The sequence below is a fragment of the Phalacrocorax carbo genome, chromosome 4 (assembly GCF_963921805.1).
Source record: "Phalacrocorax carbo chromosome 4, bPhaCar2.1, whole genome shotgun sequence".
NCBI lineage: Eukaryota > Metazoa > Chordata > Aves > Suliformes > Phalacrocoracidae > Phalacrocorax > Phalacrocorax carbo.
In genome coordinates, this window is record NC_087516.1 from 45,549,227 (window position 1) to 45,567,430 (window position 18,204).

At 35.8% G+C, this 18,204-nt stretch overlaps 1 protein-coding gene across 2 annotated transcripts in view; it reads left to right on the forward strand.

Moving 5' to 3' along the window:
* The window catches only part of FSTL5 (follistatin like 5), a 332,186-nt gene that overhangs the window by 211,940 nt on the left and 102,042 nt on the right, over positions 1–18,204 (forward strand). For both annotated transcript variants that reach the window (XM_064449779.1, XM_064449780.1), the window contains exon 7: positions 13,242–13,408. In XM_064449779.1, coding sequence (XP_064305849.1) covers positions 13,242–13,408 — 167 coding nt within the window. The remainder of the gene's footprint in view (positions 1–13,241; positions 13,409–18,204) is intronic.

An 18,204-nucleotide genomic window follows, 5' to 3' on the forward strand; every position in this document is an offset into this window, starting at 1 on the left:
ACATCTAAAAATGAATGTAAATAATAGTGACATGGAAAATTTAATTTAAGCTAAGTAATCACTAAAATTTTTCTGTTAGTATCTTTTTCTGTATGCTGCTTTTTCTCTCTCTCTTCCATCTGTGGTTTTTGGCTCTTTTGTACATCTTTCTTAAAGACCTTTCTCACCACCATTGCAATGACTGATCACTGTGACTTTGGAATATTTGAAGTTCAGTTATGTGCACCTAAAAATATTAACTTCAGAAAATTAAACCCCGAGATTCCACAAAAAGTTCTTAGACTAAACTTAACATCCCATCAGTGTTTCATCAATGCTTGGTAATCTTGTTTCCTGCTTTTATTGTTTTTTAAAAACCTACAAGCTTCAGTCCAATTCTGCAACAGTTATTAACAATATATTAGCATAACAAGAACTATTTCTCCTTTTTAAAAGCTAATACAACTAAAACTCAAGCAGACTAAAGCTCAAGTCAGTATTTATTTACTGACAATGTCAGTGTTGTTGTAGAGAGTAATCTTAGTCTCCGTATTCTGAACAAAACCACTTATTCTCTGCTGAATTTACAATGGATACAAGTGTAAAGTGTTAAATATTGCACATGAGAAAATTATTTGCAAGTCCCTAAGTTGTTTTTTTTTTTTTAATTCCAGTGTATCTCATTTGAGGTATATATGCTAATAGAGCTCAATGATCTGTTAGATTCTCATTTCTGGTTTATTTTTGCACAGGCCACTTTTAGCGTGTGCTTTCCTATCTTAAAATGAAGAAATACGTTTTTCATGGATTTTAAAAACTAGCTGTTGCTGCAAGAACAAGTCTTTAAGAAAATGTCACCAGAAATTGTTACAATGCTATGGATGCACAGTGAATAAGTGTGTCCATACAAATGATTGGACAGGTAAATTATCTTACCTGTGGATGCCATATCATCATATATCAAGACAGGTATGATTGGAGTCAGTCATTTGGCATGTTTTCTTAAACAGTAATGTAGTGTTCTAGGTGAGAGCGTTTATCACATTTTCTGGACTGCTGGTGGTCTCTATTGCTTTTGGAAATATTTTTAGTGTGCAACTCTTTTATATCTTACTAGAGTGTAGCCTTTAAAATGGTATTGAAGTCTAAAAACGGCAATAGGTTATTAGGAAATTAGTGTTTTATTTACTCTGAGATTCTCTTCTAAGCGTACTTTAAAATTTACTTTTGCTACAACTTTATTGGCAAGAAATATATTGTTGTATAACTGAATATTGAGTCTATAAAAGTTGCAAGTTTATATACACATATAAACCTAAGATACCATATCTGACTACTTTCAGAGCAGCAATTCCAGTAACATGCATCAAATCAAATTTTAACCCATCACAATAACTTTGAAATTTCCCTTAGGATTCATTGAATGATGCATAAAATCAGTTACAGAACATATTGAGAGGATACGCTAAGGTTGGACAGGCAGTTTCAGTCTGGTGTGAGAATAGAAGAAACAAGAGGGAGAGAGATTTATTATTTGCCAGTTCATTTACTGTCTCTTCAGGAGATGTAAATTCATAAAAATTGGAATTCTGTTCTTCATAAGAAGAAAGAACTAGTCTGTCAGTCTAGTTTGGATTGTTTTGCTTATCCCTAATAAGTACTCTATGAGAAACAGGCTGTCGATGCTATAGGAGTAGATTACTGATTTCCCATGCAACAGAAGACTTTGAAGCCATATAGATCGTGAGTAGACTTTCTTGGCTTGTGTTTTCCTCTAGGCTGAAAAAGTTCTCATAAGAATTGAATGGCCTCTGCAATGTCAAAGGATTCTCAAAACAAGCCAATCTGTAGGGTGAACCCTTTATCTGCACTATTGTAAATATCCTTACCGTAAGCAGTATGCCTAGGTTTACCTAGTATTCCTGTAGTACTGATACAAGAATATTAGGCAAAACCTAATACCTATGGATATTTCTTTATATTTGCCAAAGTGGCTTTAGCCAGATTTGAATGGTATATCTTTAGATGTTTCTTATTTCATGTATTTCCTATCCATAAAGCAGTTCTCCAACTGTCTGATCTATTTCAGGTGTTGATACAAAGTAACCGTGATAGAGTAGTCACCTGAGAAACCCAATGAATGTATTTGGGTTGTCAGTCAATGCTGCTAATACTGCAATTCTTGATCTCATGTGATGTATTAAATGAGGTGCAGCCCACAGCTGCATAGGAATCGACTCCTCATATTTCCATGAACAATGCCGCTGAACTATTTTTTAATGATCCTAGTGCCCTGCAGAGCAAGTGGAAGTGAAGGTTTTACTGATTTTATAAAGACTTAAGTGAATCATGTTGCACTTTTTTATAACATGAGTCCTGTTGAGTGCTTTAGGCTGTGAGGATTTGTGAGAAATACAAGGTCTTGAGGAGTTTGAGTCGATGGACATAGCAAGTGAAATTCATAAAATTTAAGTAAGAATAAAATTTAAACATGTATAATGAGCTTTGAAATTTTGTTTAATTTTATCAGTTTGTGAATTAGAAATTAGCAAAAAGTGATTATTGCTGATTTTCATAATGGTTGCCATTTTTTCACAATTATAAAAACAGGTAAGCATTTGTAGTATATAAGCATATATATAAAAGTATATAAAATTCTTTGCCTACTAAAAGCAATTAAAAATATCAGAAGGGTCAATTCACATACTGAGTAAAATGATTTTTCAAGAGGTAGTACACAGTGTTTATTAAGTCAGCTGCATTACAGTCAAATTACTTTTTCATTAAAACTGTTAAAATTCTTTAAATTATGTTTCACTTAATTAAAACTAGAGCATGTAAACACTGCAAAGAAAACTTAGAAATCCCATTTGCTGGGAGAATTCCATGTAAAATAAAGAAGCATGTCTTAGGACTATAAAAATGGCTGCACTGGTCCCAGGTCCAGCTAGTCCAATACTTCCTCTCAACTCTTTACTAGAGTAGTGTAAGAATAATATCACTATATGTTGTTCATACTCTCCCAAGAGTTTGTGGAATCACTTCCTGCATATGTAAGCTTCTGGAATCCATGATATCTTTGAGCAAAGAGTTTTTTCAGATCTGACACTTTAAGCATGAAAACTACTGTCCTTCATTTTGAATCTAGCCTCCCACTTGCTTATTTTGATGGCTTTCCAGTCTTAGAAGAACCAATAAGTCATCAATATCTTTGCCAGCTTTTCCATGACAGCCATTATGTTATAGGTTCCTGTGAAAGCCCTCTACATCATTTGTTTTGTAAAAGAAAAATCCAAGCCTATTTGATCATTTTTCCTATTTAAACTGTTCTATAGCCTTATCATGCTTTTTTTCCTCCAAGATTTATCTACTTTGCAGAGGACCCAGAGCTCCATATGGTATTCATGTGGTCAAACCATGGAAGAAAATTATGGGTTTTTGTTTGCCTTTAGTTCCTTTCCTAAGAATTCCTAATCTTTGGTTTGAATTTTTTTTTCTGATAAAGAGGACAGAGTTGATAAAACTACTTAACACACCACTGTTTTTCTCTCCTGCCAAGTCAGCTTACAGCCCATTGATCTAGATTCGAAGGATTGCTTTTGCTCTTGTATAATACTTTCCCCCCTCATTGAAATTATCTACCATTTTATTGTTTGGGTTCTCAGTCTCATAAAGTCCTTGAGCTACTGTTCACAATCTATATTTATTCTTACCACTTCAAAGAACCATTAAAAATATAGACTTTGCTTTAAAGATAAACACTTTATTAGTGCATACATCTATAAGCTTTTGTAAGACATAATCATCTATATTTTATTTAGTCCTTTTATTTACTTCAGCTGATATTTTAATTAATATTTTTTAAAAAAATCAGATGAGAGCTGTTTCAATAATGAAAGAATTTGATGCTAAGTTCACTAAAGAAAGTAGAGCATGTCAGCTGACCTCTTGATCCTGATTTCTAAAACCTGAAGCACTCCTGATGTTTCTAGATATTTCAATAAAGAATACTGCATTCCATATTTATAAAAGGAAATAGAAACCATAGGGTTTTGCTTCACATTTGTCTTTCAGAGAAACTTTAAGTCCTTCTATAAAACAAATGTTTGCCAGCATGACCATTAAACCTCATTGACTAGTATAAGAAAATGCAGGGACCATTGTGTTTTCTTTTATGGTTTCTGTTAATTTTCATTATGGAATTGGTTTTTACAGGACTTCCTAAAAACATGAGCTATTACAATGTTATAACTGTCAACAAAAATTATTTTCAAGTCTCTTGTCAGCAAAGCTGAAAGATGAATAAATGTTAATTATCATGGTAAGTCTGTGAACAGCTTTTTGTTTTGAATAACCACTATATTGCTGTAATATAAAAGTAGAATCCTCTGCTATGCTGGCCATAGGCTGGAAATAAGACTTCCTGAATTTTAATCCGAGCTCTGCGGCTGAAACATTAAGGAGTCGTGAAAGTTATTGATGCTTTTTTCCTTTGTCTGCTGTTAAGTGCATTATGAGAACAGAAAGAATCCTTTGCTGGCATAAGACCCTAGAGAACAGCCAGTCGTGAACCATGTTCTGTTACTTCTCATATTGAAACATTCTACTAAATATGCGAATAATATGTTTACAACAATTTCAAAGCAGAAGGTACAGCAGAAAATGACAAAATTAGTCATGCTGTTGGTGATGTGTGCTGATTTTAAAATTGCTGTAAAAGAACAGCAAAATGACACTGATGAAAAAGCTTTTGTTATGTCATTTTAAGGAAAGTGGGATCAATGCCAGAAGAGAAAAAGGCACATTACCTAGCTGCATTTTAGCTATTTCAAGTCACCAAGTAATGCTGTCCATTTAAGTACAGACCTTACTGTAGTACATGGATAAAAGGCTGCTTTGCTTGGTTTTAAAAGGTGATTGCTTTTAAATTAGGTTTGAAATAAACAAAGAAAATAAATACAGGCTTGATGTGGTCTTCATTTTAGATAGAGGGTACCAGTCTGCATAACGTTCATTAGTTTAGACTCAGAAGAGTGTTTTGTGGCTGCTATGAATACACACAACTTATGTAAGTAAACAGGAAGGTTCAAATGGTACATTTGTTAATGAAATTAACCGAAACAGTCTACAGTTGCATAAGATCTTCCTCCCTTTAATAGATAATCAATTGTAAAGTGATATACAAACTCCCAATATAACATTTTTTTCTCCTACTTTTTGTAGCTTTCAAAACCTTTTATTCAGACTGATATTGTGACTTTACTGGTCATAAGATATAGTGAGGAATCGCTTAACCTCAAGAAATTTCATATGCTTCAGTGTTTCTCCTCCTGGTAGCCTGATTCGGTATTCTAAGATCACAGATGAGTTTTATGATTGTGTACAGTCCCCTACAGACTGTTTGGGGCCATCAAAGGAGTTGGAGATAAGATATATTTTTTTTTTCCCCCCATGTAAAGGCAGAGAACTGAAATAGCTGAATTTATACTACCTGTTCTTTAGCTTTATCAGAAAACTCGAATAAATCCAAGCATAACAACTCTTTTCATAAATGTGATCAGTTCAGAGCATTCAGAATGTTCCATGTTATGCAGATCAACCCATTGTACTTAGGATTAAGAAAACAGAAAGGTTGATCAAAGCACTGCACAGCTGTCACTACCTTTTTTCCCCTAGCACTACCTTACCCCTACTGCTATGTTTTAAAAAGACAGTGATTATCATTTTATCTGTTGGCTTACAAGAATATTGATATAGCTTAACTTACATGAAGAGTGATGACCCAAGATGTATGACTCTTGAAAAAATAATGATTAAAGGAAGGTTCCGTTATTGATTTATCCCTATGCCTGTTGGGACATTTTTGCAAAATGTCAGCTTTGAAAACTCGTTTTCTCTGCCTTTCATAGTTTAATTACTAAATATTGGGCAAACTAAGAAAATTTAAGCACTTACACTCTATCCTAATTGATCATCATTTGCAGTATTGTAATACCTTCCTCGTAGTTATTTATGCTTATCTACTTTCACTGGTATTGGTCGATAAATTTTTTAAATTTTCCTAAGGTCAACTGCATGTGGAGCTAAAACCTTCATAAGTGAACACACCCATTGTGCATGCCTTCATACATTTTAAGTTGTAAGCTATTTAGGGGAAGCTATTTGAATGCATTGTCTTTAGCTTCCAAAAATTCCTGTCTATGGGACGTGTGACAGAGATAGACAAATACTGCAAAACAAAACACACCCAAAGAAACAGAAGACATGTGATACTTGTCTAATTTCTTTGTTGATTCAGTAGGAGTGATGTTATTTTGCATTTGGTTTCAGTACATTCTGAAGATATTTTAGAAAGATATCAGAAAGATACTTATATCAGAAAATACTTAGAAAGTTATGATAGAAAAACTGATCTTAATTTGATCTAATTCTAACTGAAGGACAAACAAAAGGAGGTCTATAACACACATTCTAGATAACTAAAGAGCAGCAATGAGAAAAGAAGTACTTTCATCATTTTCAATAAAGCACTTGGGACGATGCCACTTGAGAACCTATTCGGACAACTAAAACACTGGGAGTTAGTAGAGAAATCATAAAATGGATAAGGACCGGCTAAAAGGGAGGTGGTATGAGTTCAATGAAATGGTAAACCATCACTTTGAAAAGGAGTTATTAGTGAAGTTCTCCAGTGACCACATGGGAAGCAAACTTACTTAATGCTTTCTCTAATACACTGGCAAGAAAAAAAGTAAGTGAAGTCTCTCAAAGACCAAGATTTGGGAGTCATCATCAGGACAGAGGAATGTTGGATTACTATAGTAGAAGACTTGGACAACCTTGAAGCCTGGCACAGTAAAAGTTAGATGAAAAGTAATGTTACAAAGTGCAAGATCTTATACTTGGTTAATAGTAAGAAATTCTACTTCAAGCTGAGAACTACTGGGAAGAGCAGAGTAGAAGAAAGTTCAAACACGGAGTACCTGAGGTACCAGATGTGATCAATGTGATAACAGCAATTCTATTCCTCAAGTGTACTGACTAAGTCCTTCAGGAGAAGAGATGGATTAATTGATACCTTGCACTTTTTTTCATTCAAAGTATTGTGTACATTTTTACTTCATGTGCTTTCAAGAAGGGTGAATTCAAGCTGGATTCAATACAGTAATAACTTCAGTAATGAAAAATATGATGGGAGGAACCAGAACAACTTTACTCAGTACCATTAAACAGAAGGAAGTGTAGGGGAGCTTGCAGAATGGCTGTAGCAGCCAGAAGATTCATCAAAGCCTTTCAACCATCTAACACATGTTCCTCAACCAACGAAGGAGTGTCATATATTTAAACCATTATTTCTGTTTTTTAATTTGGGTATTTCTGAGGCCCTTCAGTAAGAGTTCTTTTTTCCTGGTCAGCATAAATGTTTTAAAATGTATTCGCAGTAGTTAACACTTACTGTGGTTTCACCACTTTTGCTGTCCTTTATAATAATCTCTTTTTATGTTATTTCCAACCAGATATTTTTACACAGCTGCCTATGACCTATTCTGTTGTCCACATCTCCTAACTATATCTCTGGCTTCTATTAAAATGGATTTCTTTGTTATTTTTTTCCTTTTTTCCCCTTTATCTGGAAGAATGTATCCAGTGGCTTTATGTACTTAAGAACCAGGGGTGCATGTCAGACTGATATTGTGTCTGGAGAAGTTACAAAGTGATTAATCCAGTATACCATAGTAGAGCATTCACACTTCTGATAATGGAAAGCTATAAAAGGTAAAACCTGCTGGGTACTTTATATATAATATTACTGCTCTATAACCAGCAATATCCAAAATTTTTTTTGCTTGGAGTTGGTATTAGTAAACCGAATTCATTTCACATCCAATTTTTTGAAACCTTTACTCTGCTTTTTCATTTAAAATTAAGTGAACAAAATGTGTGAGACTAAACTTCAAAGAGTTATCATATCTCTGCAAGGGCAACATGGACAGAAAGCTAGGAGTTATCCTAGCAAGTGATACCTCCCAGTGCCATTGTTTCAGTCTCCGGGAAAAACGTATTTGTTCCCCGAACCAGGTTTATTTCTTCCAGGGAGGAAAGAAGAGATGGTAAATGCATCATTTAATTCCTGGGGCCTACCTTTTCTGTTTCCAAAGGAATGTCATGGAGCCTGGGCTCTGAGAGGGTGCTGCCCTGTGCACCTCAGAATGCTTTGCACACAGTGCACCCTTCCCCCCACACCAGTGTTTGCCTCTTCCGCCCTGGATGCAGGCAGTTCTTGAACAGGGATTTTTAGGGTGTTACCTTGTCAAAGAGCTCTGCTCCAGGCACTGCTGTACAGGCTTAGGGCTTTTTGGGTTGCATGGTTCTTTTTTTTTTTTCCCAAAAAGGAGAAAATGCAACAGTTTTATCTTCAGAAAATAAGAAAAGTTATAACATAATTTATACATAATATTTTTCCTATGGAATAATAATTTAAAATATACATAATTGTGTAATATATGAAGCTTTTTTAATGTAAATGTTCATTATTTTGAGAGAAAGCAGTGTTTCTACTGCATTTATTAGAGTGGGGTTTTTTTCATAACTTTTAAGAAGTATGAAACATCATTGCACTGACCAGTTCCAGGTAGGACAACTGTTTATTAATTTTATGATATTCTGCATTTGGCTGTCTTATTACAATATAGGCATGTGATAGTTGTAAATGGAATATAAAAATATTGTATTGAAGACTGAGAATTGTTTAAGTAATTCTTAGGGAATTCCTCTGGCAAAATTAGTGTTATCTTCTTACATGACGATGATGATGATGATTATTATTATTAATGACAAGGCTATTGTTACTATTAAAAGTAAGGGAGTTTAACAAAAATCAGATAATCTGTTATTGTCAACAAAATAATACAGTAATGCCTCTCTCTATTTTGATTTCAGAATACCATCTTTGCTAAGGCAGAAAATGTTAAGTTTTACCTTTGATAGATGTTTCCTCTTCTAGCCTTGCACTCCAAATTTAGAAACATGTCTATGATAGCTACTGGCCTTCTGTATACAGATATCCATAGTAATACTGAAGTTAACTGAAAAAAAAAAAGACTTTGAAATATTGTAGAATTTAAATTGGCTATATCAATTTACCATGCGAAGTTTAGCATATTTCACAGAGGGCCCTATAGTACAAGCTGATTTCCTGATCGTTACTACATGACTTCCTAAATTAAACAGTGACTTTGGAAAACACAAATTAATTATTATAAAATAATAACACAGATAAGTATCAGAATATTTATCTACCCTTTGAGATCTTTGCATAGTGAATTCAATAAAGCAGCAAAATATTTACAGTATCAGTTGTCTACCAGAAGGCTGGAATCATTCAGTAGCCATGCAGGTATGTCTCAGGAAGTCTGCATGATAGTGTCACTGAAGACCCACCTCCTATAACATAGGAGCTGAAATGCTTCTGATGATGCAGTAAATTTTAAAAACTACTGTAAATAGCTCAATATTAAACTTAATTCATACATTTTCCTTCTCCTTAGGGTAACAAATTGTATCAGATAATGAACCTAGTTAGGAAAAAAAAGAGTCAATCTCATTTGTTCATGTCTGGTGGGCAGTATCCGTGTGAGTTTTGAGTCAGAGAAAATTCCTTCTGGAAAAGAAAAGAATTAGGGGTGGCTTTGTTCTAAATATAAAATTAATATTTTTAATCACAAAAAAATTGAACCATTGGATTTAATTAGAGGACAACAAATCTTTCTTTCCTGAAGATATTGAGATGCCTCTCTGATGCTTGCGTTTTGGAAGGAAAAAAAAAAAAGTGTTAATTACAAAGTATTGCTTTTATGAGGCTAAAAAGAACTTATAAAGCATCTTAGCTTGCTTATAGGTTACTGTTGTGCTATAGTGGAAGAACTAATGTGTCTCTTATATAAAAGTAATTTGGTAATTAGAATAGATACATGATGCCTTTTGTAGTTTACTTAAAAAATGAAAGATAAAAACCCAGAGATTTTTCATGCTTTAGCAGCTGAGTGGAAAAATTGCTATTTGGGTGATCTTCAATTCCTGAACATCTCTTTTGTCTAATACTACAAAATCTTTACAAATGTAGAATTTTAGTAGGTCATGTTTAATCAAGCACACCACAAGTGAAAACTCTCATTTGTTCAGCCTCTAACCTATAGACAATTACACAAGAGGGAAGAGTATACAGTGTCAACAAATTATTGTGTGTCATTCTTTTTTAACAAAAGTGTCCAAATGAGTTGTGGGACACAAAAGTGAAGTGGCCTTTTGTTACTGTGAGAGCTGCTTAGTACATAGATTAGCGGAGAAAGTTTCAAGGTCTGGATTCACACATGTATATTTTTAAAAGATTATCTGAAAACTTGAATAATGATGAATTTTTGGTTAACCTGAAAAATGAGAATTTTTTCCCTTTGATTGAAATGAACATGGATGTTCACATAATTTATTTTTTTATTGTTGAAATTTGTTCAGTTACTTTGGTTTTAGTTTGTGTTATGGTACAAAGGTAGTTACTGAAGTCATGCATTATTTTTCTTGCAATATGAAATACCAGAAGTAATAAAAAAATAGGGGAAGATGTACTTTCCACAGTGTTAAGCTGAAAACATTGAGACTACTTCTAATATTAATTTTACTTACTTGTTTTTGCATGAAGTAGATTTGTTCCTAAGTTTTATGACAAAGTTCTCCTTAAATTAAATATAAAAATACTTTTCCTTTAAAGGCTGCATACTCTATTTACCGGCGTATTTGTTCATAACGAATTCGATTTCATTAAGATTTTCTTTTTTTTTAACTTATAAAATTTATTTTGTATTGCAATCACACATTTTTTAAAAAATATTTCACATACCAAGCCATAAACTGTCTTCATTCTCAGAGGATATTAAGTGACTTTGAATTTGCTGCACTGGTGTTAATTTTAGAAATGCTGCACATTTTTCAAAAGCCATGTTGAAATTTCTTCATGATTCAAACAACTATGAATGTGAAAAAGCAATTTTGTGTTCCTCAAATTTCTCGTATTCATTGAATTTTCTCATACACATGTGTCCATGCAGAACGTGTGTTTGCATGTATTTTTGGTGGTTTTACTTCTAAATGCATTAACAATTGGTCTACCTTGAAGAAAAAACAAAACACATGCGCATCCAACCCCAAACAAAAACCTATGACACACTTCTGAAACTGCCTCGTCTAAATTTACTGGTTTACAGATATTTTAGACTGGGGTATTTCAGGTAATACTAAATGAATTAAAAGTGGCTTGGGAAGCCTTACGAAATAGCTTATTGTCGTGGTTTAGCCCCAGTCAGCAACCCAGCACCACGCAGCCGCTCGCTCACTCCCCCCTGGTGGGATGGGGGAGGGAATCAGAAGAGTAAAAGTGAGCCAGCTCATGGTTTGAGATAAAGACAGTTTAATAGGTAAAGCAAAAGCTGCGTGCGGAAGCAAAGCACAACAAGGAATTCATTCACTCCTTCCCATGGGCAGGCAGGTGTTCAGCCATCCCCAGGGAAGCAGGGCTCCATCACGCGTAACGGTTACTTGGGAAGACAAACGCCATCACTCCCAATGTCCCCCCTTCCTTCTTCTTCCCCAGCTTTATATACTGAGCACGACATCATATGGTATGGAATATCCCATTGGTCAGTTTGGGTCAGCTGTCCCGGCTGTGTCCCCTCCCAGCTTCTTGTGCACCCGGCAGAGCCCGGGGAGCTGAAAAAGTCCTTTGTTGCTGTACGCTTCTATGGGAGAACTTATCTTGGGCCGCATATCTCCGGGACACAGGGCTCTACCCGCCCTGGGGACAATGATGCACAGACATCAATATGATGGATGCAAAATGTCCGTTTATTTAACTGCGTCACACGCTTATATAGCTCTTGCGCTTCCTGTTCCTGCCCCTCCTATGGGGAGGAGTCTGTCTTTCCGTCACATCCCGTGATCTTCTGGTCGCCGATCCCTGTCTATTCCCCTGCAGTCCTTGACCAGTGTAAGTGCTACTTAGCAACAACTAAAACATCTCCACATTATCACCACTGTTTCCAGCAAAACTCCAAAACACAGCCCCATACTAGCTACTACGAAGAAATTTAACTCTATCCCAGCTGAAACCAGGACACTTACCAACACTAGCAATTTCTACTGTGTTGCACAATAAGCAGTAGAAATAATAAGCAATATAATAAGTAAATAAAAAGGTGGCAAATACTTGTGGATTGAGATAATTTACAGTAATTCAGCTGATGTGCTGCATTTGCTTCAGGTTTGTCTTTAACTTCTATACAGTGTTGTACTCTGTACCTCTACCAGGTACAAGGTCCATCCTGGTTGTTGCTTCTGTTCCTTGGCAGACAGAGCAGTTTTGGAATTGGTGCAAAAAAGTACTCTTTTTTTGTTTTGGGTTTTTTTTTTAGTTTTTCTAACCCTCAACCCCCTTTTTATCTTTTTTTCTGTATCTAGAGAGGTTTATTCAAGTACACAACTATTTATTAATCTGGCTCTGAATTTCTGGAGTTATTGTGAAAGGAATCATATTTGACCAGAGAAATGTAGTAGAAATTATTTTAAACTGTTTTTAAAAAATGATATTAACTAATGTGTTAAGATGATGAATAATGCATATTCTTCTGAGACTGAAATGGGAGAGATTACTGACATCAGTTTGATCTGGAAACCATGTTTTCACTGATATCAAGGAAAAAGCCCCATAAAAACTGGCAGAAAAGAGATCTTATACCTTAATTTTTTATTTTGAATGTAGAATTCACTGTTGCCAATTGCAGTCTCAGTCCTGTATGTTTGCTTTTTTTTTTCTTTTCTGGAAATGAATTTATCTGAATGATTGTTATAGTAGTAGTGCCATCTTAGTTCAGACGAAGGTGCCGACTACTTTGCTGCATCGGCCCAAACTGTCAAATAATGTCCAGTGTCTGACTTTGGATACACTGTCATGTTTATTAGAGTCTTATCTCTGAAATAATTTTCAGGTTAAATGCTTCTCTTCTTACAAGTTGATACTTGTCAGTCAGTTTAATTTAAATGTCATGCTGACCTTTATTTTAAATACTCTGAACTTCCTCTGGTTTTTGGAAGTTCTTTTTACTTTGATTCCAATTAAAAGCCTTGAATTACCAGTGTACATTACCAGTGTGCATGCTAATTAACCTTATTAAACTGCCTGCTAATTAATCTTACAAACAATATATTTTTTGCAGAGGTAGTTCAGCTGACTCTGCCTGAAGATCAAAAAGTAAGCACCACTGCAGCAACAGTGGGACAAAGTGCTGTCTTAAGTTGTGCAATCCAGGGATCTCTGAGGCCTCCCATCATCTGGAAGAGGAACAATGTTGTTCTGAATAGCTTAGATTTGGAAGATATCAATGTAAGTAAGAGAAAGCTCTATTTCACATATTATTGTCAAAACTTTTCATAAAGAATAGAAAAGTTATATAAGCTCCATGCTGCTGATGTTGCAAAGAAAAAAAATGCAAATTATATGCCTCCCAAACTCAGTCTGTTTTTATTTTGCTGTGTATTCAAACCCTTATTGTTAAATATAAAGAAAACATGTTTCCCAGACCAGTAATTTTTGAGAATAAATATAGCAATAAGAACACATGAGGACAAAATTGTAGCCCAAAATACAGTCAGCATTAAAAATTCAGGATTATCTAGTCTTCAAAAATCTAAAAAAAAGAATCTGTGAAATGAACATTTTAAGAAATGCATAGTGATTTCATATGAACAGATCATAACAACAACCTTATTTTCTAACAATTCAGTAAAAATGTATTTTTTCCAAATTAAGTGTTTTACTACAAAATTGGTAGTTTTGCTCATTCCTCCAAATATGCACTAGCCTATATGGTACTTCTCAGAGAATCACAGCTAAGGATGTATGGGCTGGATGAGTGGACAGTGAGGTGGACAGAGAACTGGCTCAACAACAACTCAGAGGGTCGTGATCAACGAGGCAGAGTCTGGATGGAGGCCTGTCACTAGTGGTGTTCCCCAGGGGTCTGTGCTGGGTCCAGTCCTGGTCAACATATTCATCAATGACCTGGATGAAGGGATAGAGTGTAACCTCAGCAAGTCTGCTGATGATACCAAGCTGGGAGGAGTGGCTGATACACCAGGAGGCTGTGCTGCCATCCAGTGAGACCTGGACAGGCTGGAGAGCTGGGCCGAGGGGAACCTCATGAAATTCAACAAGAGCAAGTGCAAGGTCCTTCACCTGGGGAGGAACAACCCCTGGCACCAGTACAGGCTGGGGGCTGAACTACTGCAGAGTGGCTCTCTTGAGAAAGACCTGGGAGTGCTGGTGGACAGCAGGTTGATCATGAGCCAGCAATGTGCCCTTGTGGCCAAGAAGGCCAACAGTATCCTGGGCTGCATTAAAGGGATTGTGGCCAGCAGGTCAAGGGAGGTTATCCTCCCCCTCTGCTCTATCCTGTTGAGGATACTCCAGTACATCTGGAGTACTATGTGCACTTCTGGGTCCCCCAGTTTAAGGAGGACAGGGAACTGCTTGAGCAAGTCCAGCGGAGAGCTACCAAGATGATCAGGGGGCTGGAGCATCTCCCTTATGAGGAAAGGCTGAGAGACTTGGGTTTGTTCAGCCTGGAGGAGAGGAGATTTAGGGGCGTTTTCATCAATGCCTATAAATATGTAAAGGGTGGCTGTCAGGATGATGGGACTAGACTGTTTTCAGTGGTGCCCAGTGACAGGAAAAGGGCCAATGGGCAAAAATTGAAACACAGGAAGTTCCAGCTAAACATGAGAAAAAACTTCTTTACTGTGCAGGTAGCAGAGCAGTGGAACAGGCTGCCCAGAGGGGCAGTTTCAAAGCTCATCTTTCTGGAATGGTAGCTTTAAGTTACTTGAGAGGTTTAGGATAAAACCGGCATCCTCTGAAAAGTTCTCAGTTAAATAATTGTTGCTTTTGTTAGTTTGGTATTAATCATATGACTGACATTCGAAAGTGTCTTGCCAATGTTCACAAGCTCCTTTCTGCACTTTTTGTTAGCTTTCTGTAAATATTCATGATGCTTGTAAATAATGATTTGGAGTTCTTACTAATCATTTCTAAGTATAATACATGGCATGAGCTGTAGATAGAAACAGGAACATGCATCTGGACACATAGAAATAAAAGGGAAATGATGAATGGAAGTAATGAAGCTAACAGCTCAGTTTCAAACTGAAAGGTTCAGTTAATGGTTTTGCAAAAATGAAAAAAGCAAGTGTTTTCAAAGCCTGATATATACATTTTAAGTATGAATTGGCAGGGGCCGTGGGGGTGGCCTCTGCAGGAGGAGGCCAGGGGCTGCCTCATGCCGGATGCAACCAGTTCCAGGCGTAAAACACCAGAAAGAGATAGAGAGAGGAGTAGAGAACAAAAAGAGGAAGAAACGGCAAAGGGAAGTCCAAGGCCTAGAGGAGCAGGAGGTGCTCCATGGTAGAGCAGATAGTCATAGCAGCCACACTGGAACAGGTTTATCTTGAAGGACTTCAGCCTGTGGAGAGCCCTGGCTGGAGCAGGCTTTTGTGGATGAGGAGAAAGGAGACGCAAAGAGTAACTGCTGTATGCTGACTGTACCCCCCCAAACTTCTGTACCACTTGGACGGAGGGGAAGGGTGTTGGGAGTAAAGGCATGAAGTTGAGGCTGGGGAAGCAGGGGAAGAAAGCTGTTGTTTTAATAATGCATGTCTTTTTGTTTCCCACCACCCAAATTAGTAATTACTTGTTTATTTTGGTTGGCAACAAAAATAAACTGAATTTCCCAAGGTCAGGTCTGTTTTGCCTGCCATGGTAATTACTAAACAATCACCCTGTCTTTGCCTCAACCGATGAGCTTTCTCATTCATGTTCCTCTTATTTTCTCCCCCTGTCCTGCTGTGAGGGATGGAGGGGGAATGAGTAAATGAGCAGCTGGGTGGGAGTTTAGCTATTAGCCAGTTCCAACCTGGCACACCTTTGAAGTACTTATCACAGCTGGAAGAGAGTTGAGTATGGAATTTTTGAAGACTCATGGGATGCCCAATTTCCTGTCAGATTGCAGTGGTGATCAGACATTTAAAGTGAAGTTGAAATTGCTAGAATTGGCCAGATTTTTTATATTTAATAGAAGAGGAGGAATGTGTGGTGGTGTATTGGATTGACAATCCACAAACATAAGAAGAAAAGTCTACCTGAGTGCTGGGATGATGTCTGTGTGTGCTTTTTGTGTACAGGTACAGTAAAAACTGTAAAGGGAGTAAAAGCTTCCAGTGACAGGAGTGCATAATTCTGAAGATGAATGTATGTATATGATGGTTCATGGTTTATTTGTTAGCTTAAGAAAAACATAAACAAACTGGAATTCTTGGAAATTTTTAAAGCAAAAATTATGTTATAGCTTAGTCCTTTAACATTAACAGTTTAGTTATGATGCAAATATAGAAAGAGGATGACAGATCTAATATCCATAGAGTGAGGCACTAAAATTAATAGCATTGAAATATATATAGGTGATATTAATCTAATATGTCTTTGTAGGTAAGCTAACAAAGGATGGAAGAGGTAGAGTCTGGATACAAAAAAATAAGAATGCGCATTAAAATGTTGAGTTAAATTGGTCCCCAGAGTCTCTCTTCTTCAAAATTTATTTTACATATTTCACTGTTCACACTGATTTGATCCCCCTATTTATTTCTAGATCTTCCTTTCATATTTCTTCGGTCATTTTGTACCGTTCTGAACCTTGTTCATAATATATTCCCTGTTTCGTTCTTACAGTTTTACACTTGCTTAAAGTTTGTTATGTAGCCATAATTTAGTATCCATTCAGGCAATGTAATAAAATCAAAACCTTGGGGAAAACAAAAATAATTGGACAAAAAAGAGTGGTGTTTTATATTTCAATATGGAAAATGAATTTAGTACTTAAATAAATGTTAACTTCAAAGGAATGAATGCAGAAGGAAACATTTGTGCTCCAGTTGATGTCACAATTTAACCACCAAAGAATGTATTGTACTTATTCAGGCAATTTTAAACATTCAAAACCCCTAAGTCCTTGTATAATTTAAGATGTCCCCAGAGGCAATGTATTCTAGGCTTTACTATGGCTATATTATAAACTACAATCATGTTTGCCTAACTCTGGCAATTATTAATTTACTCAGTTATACAAGAACCAAATCTGTGCATCTCAAGACTAATAATGTTGTGTAAATAGTAGTACACTTTCCAAAAAATGGCAAGCACTGACCTGGGAAGATAAATATATTTTTTCAGCGAAGTGTGTCAGAAATAATCGTAACTGGAAGTCAGCACGTATATAGGAAACCAACCAGACTGAGCAGTGGTAACAATGTGATTTTGTAAATCATAGCAAGTGCTTATACCTAGAAATTAAGTTCTTGATTATGCAGTTCTCAATATGAGTTAAGCTGTTAACTTCAGGGAGGGACAAACTCAGGAAAATATTATGTCCTAGTGTTTTGCCAAATGGAAAAAATGTAACAAGAAGAAACAGAAGAGTTCAAGTCTAAACTCCAGTTGTGACTATTGAATTTCTGTTTTGTTGAAAAGTAGTCTACTACTGTACTGAAAGTATGCAGGATATATGCCTAAGGCTGCCAACTATGGAGTGGCTAAGAGCCAGTCTTAAATAATGAATAGTGTTATACACTCTAAGACATTTTAAAGAAATACTAAGAAACACTGTTTGACTTTCAAAAGTTGATAATGAAAATTGTATTTCAGAAGTGCATTAAAAACAATTATAAAATAACTTAGAGAATGCTATCAAGTGTGTGGTCAGATATTAATAATAGTACTGATGACATCCTGTTGGTAATTTTAGAAGTCCTTAGTATTCACCAACTCTTCTTATGGTACTTACGATTACTATTTGTGGAAGTAATGCATCTTGCTTCTGATCTTTCTCTCATTGAAACTGATGGGAGTCAGTGATAATCAGCATCCATCTGAACGAAACCATGAAAAATCTTATGCCTCTGCAAATTTTACTTAAATTGTAATGTAATTGTGCTGTGACTCACTACAGAATTGATATCATAAGACATTTTGCTGATATGTTAGTACACATCTAGAAAGGCTTTTTTTCCTGCTGTTATCCTGCTTCTTAAATTTCTTATCTGTCTTTCCACTTACCTCTTTGAATATGTTTT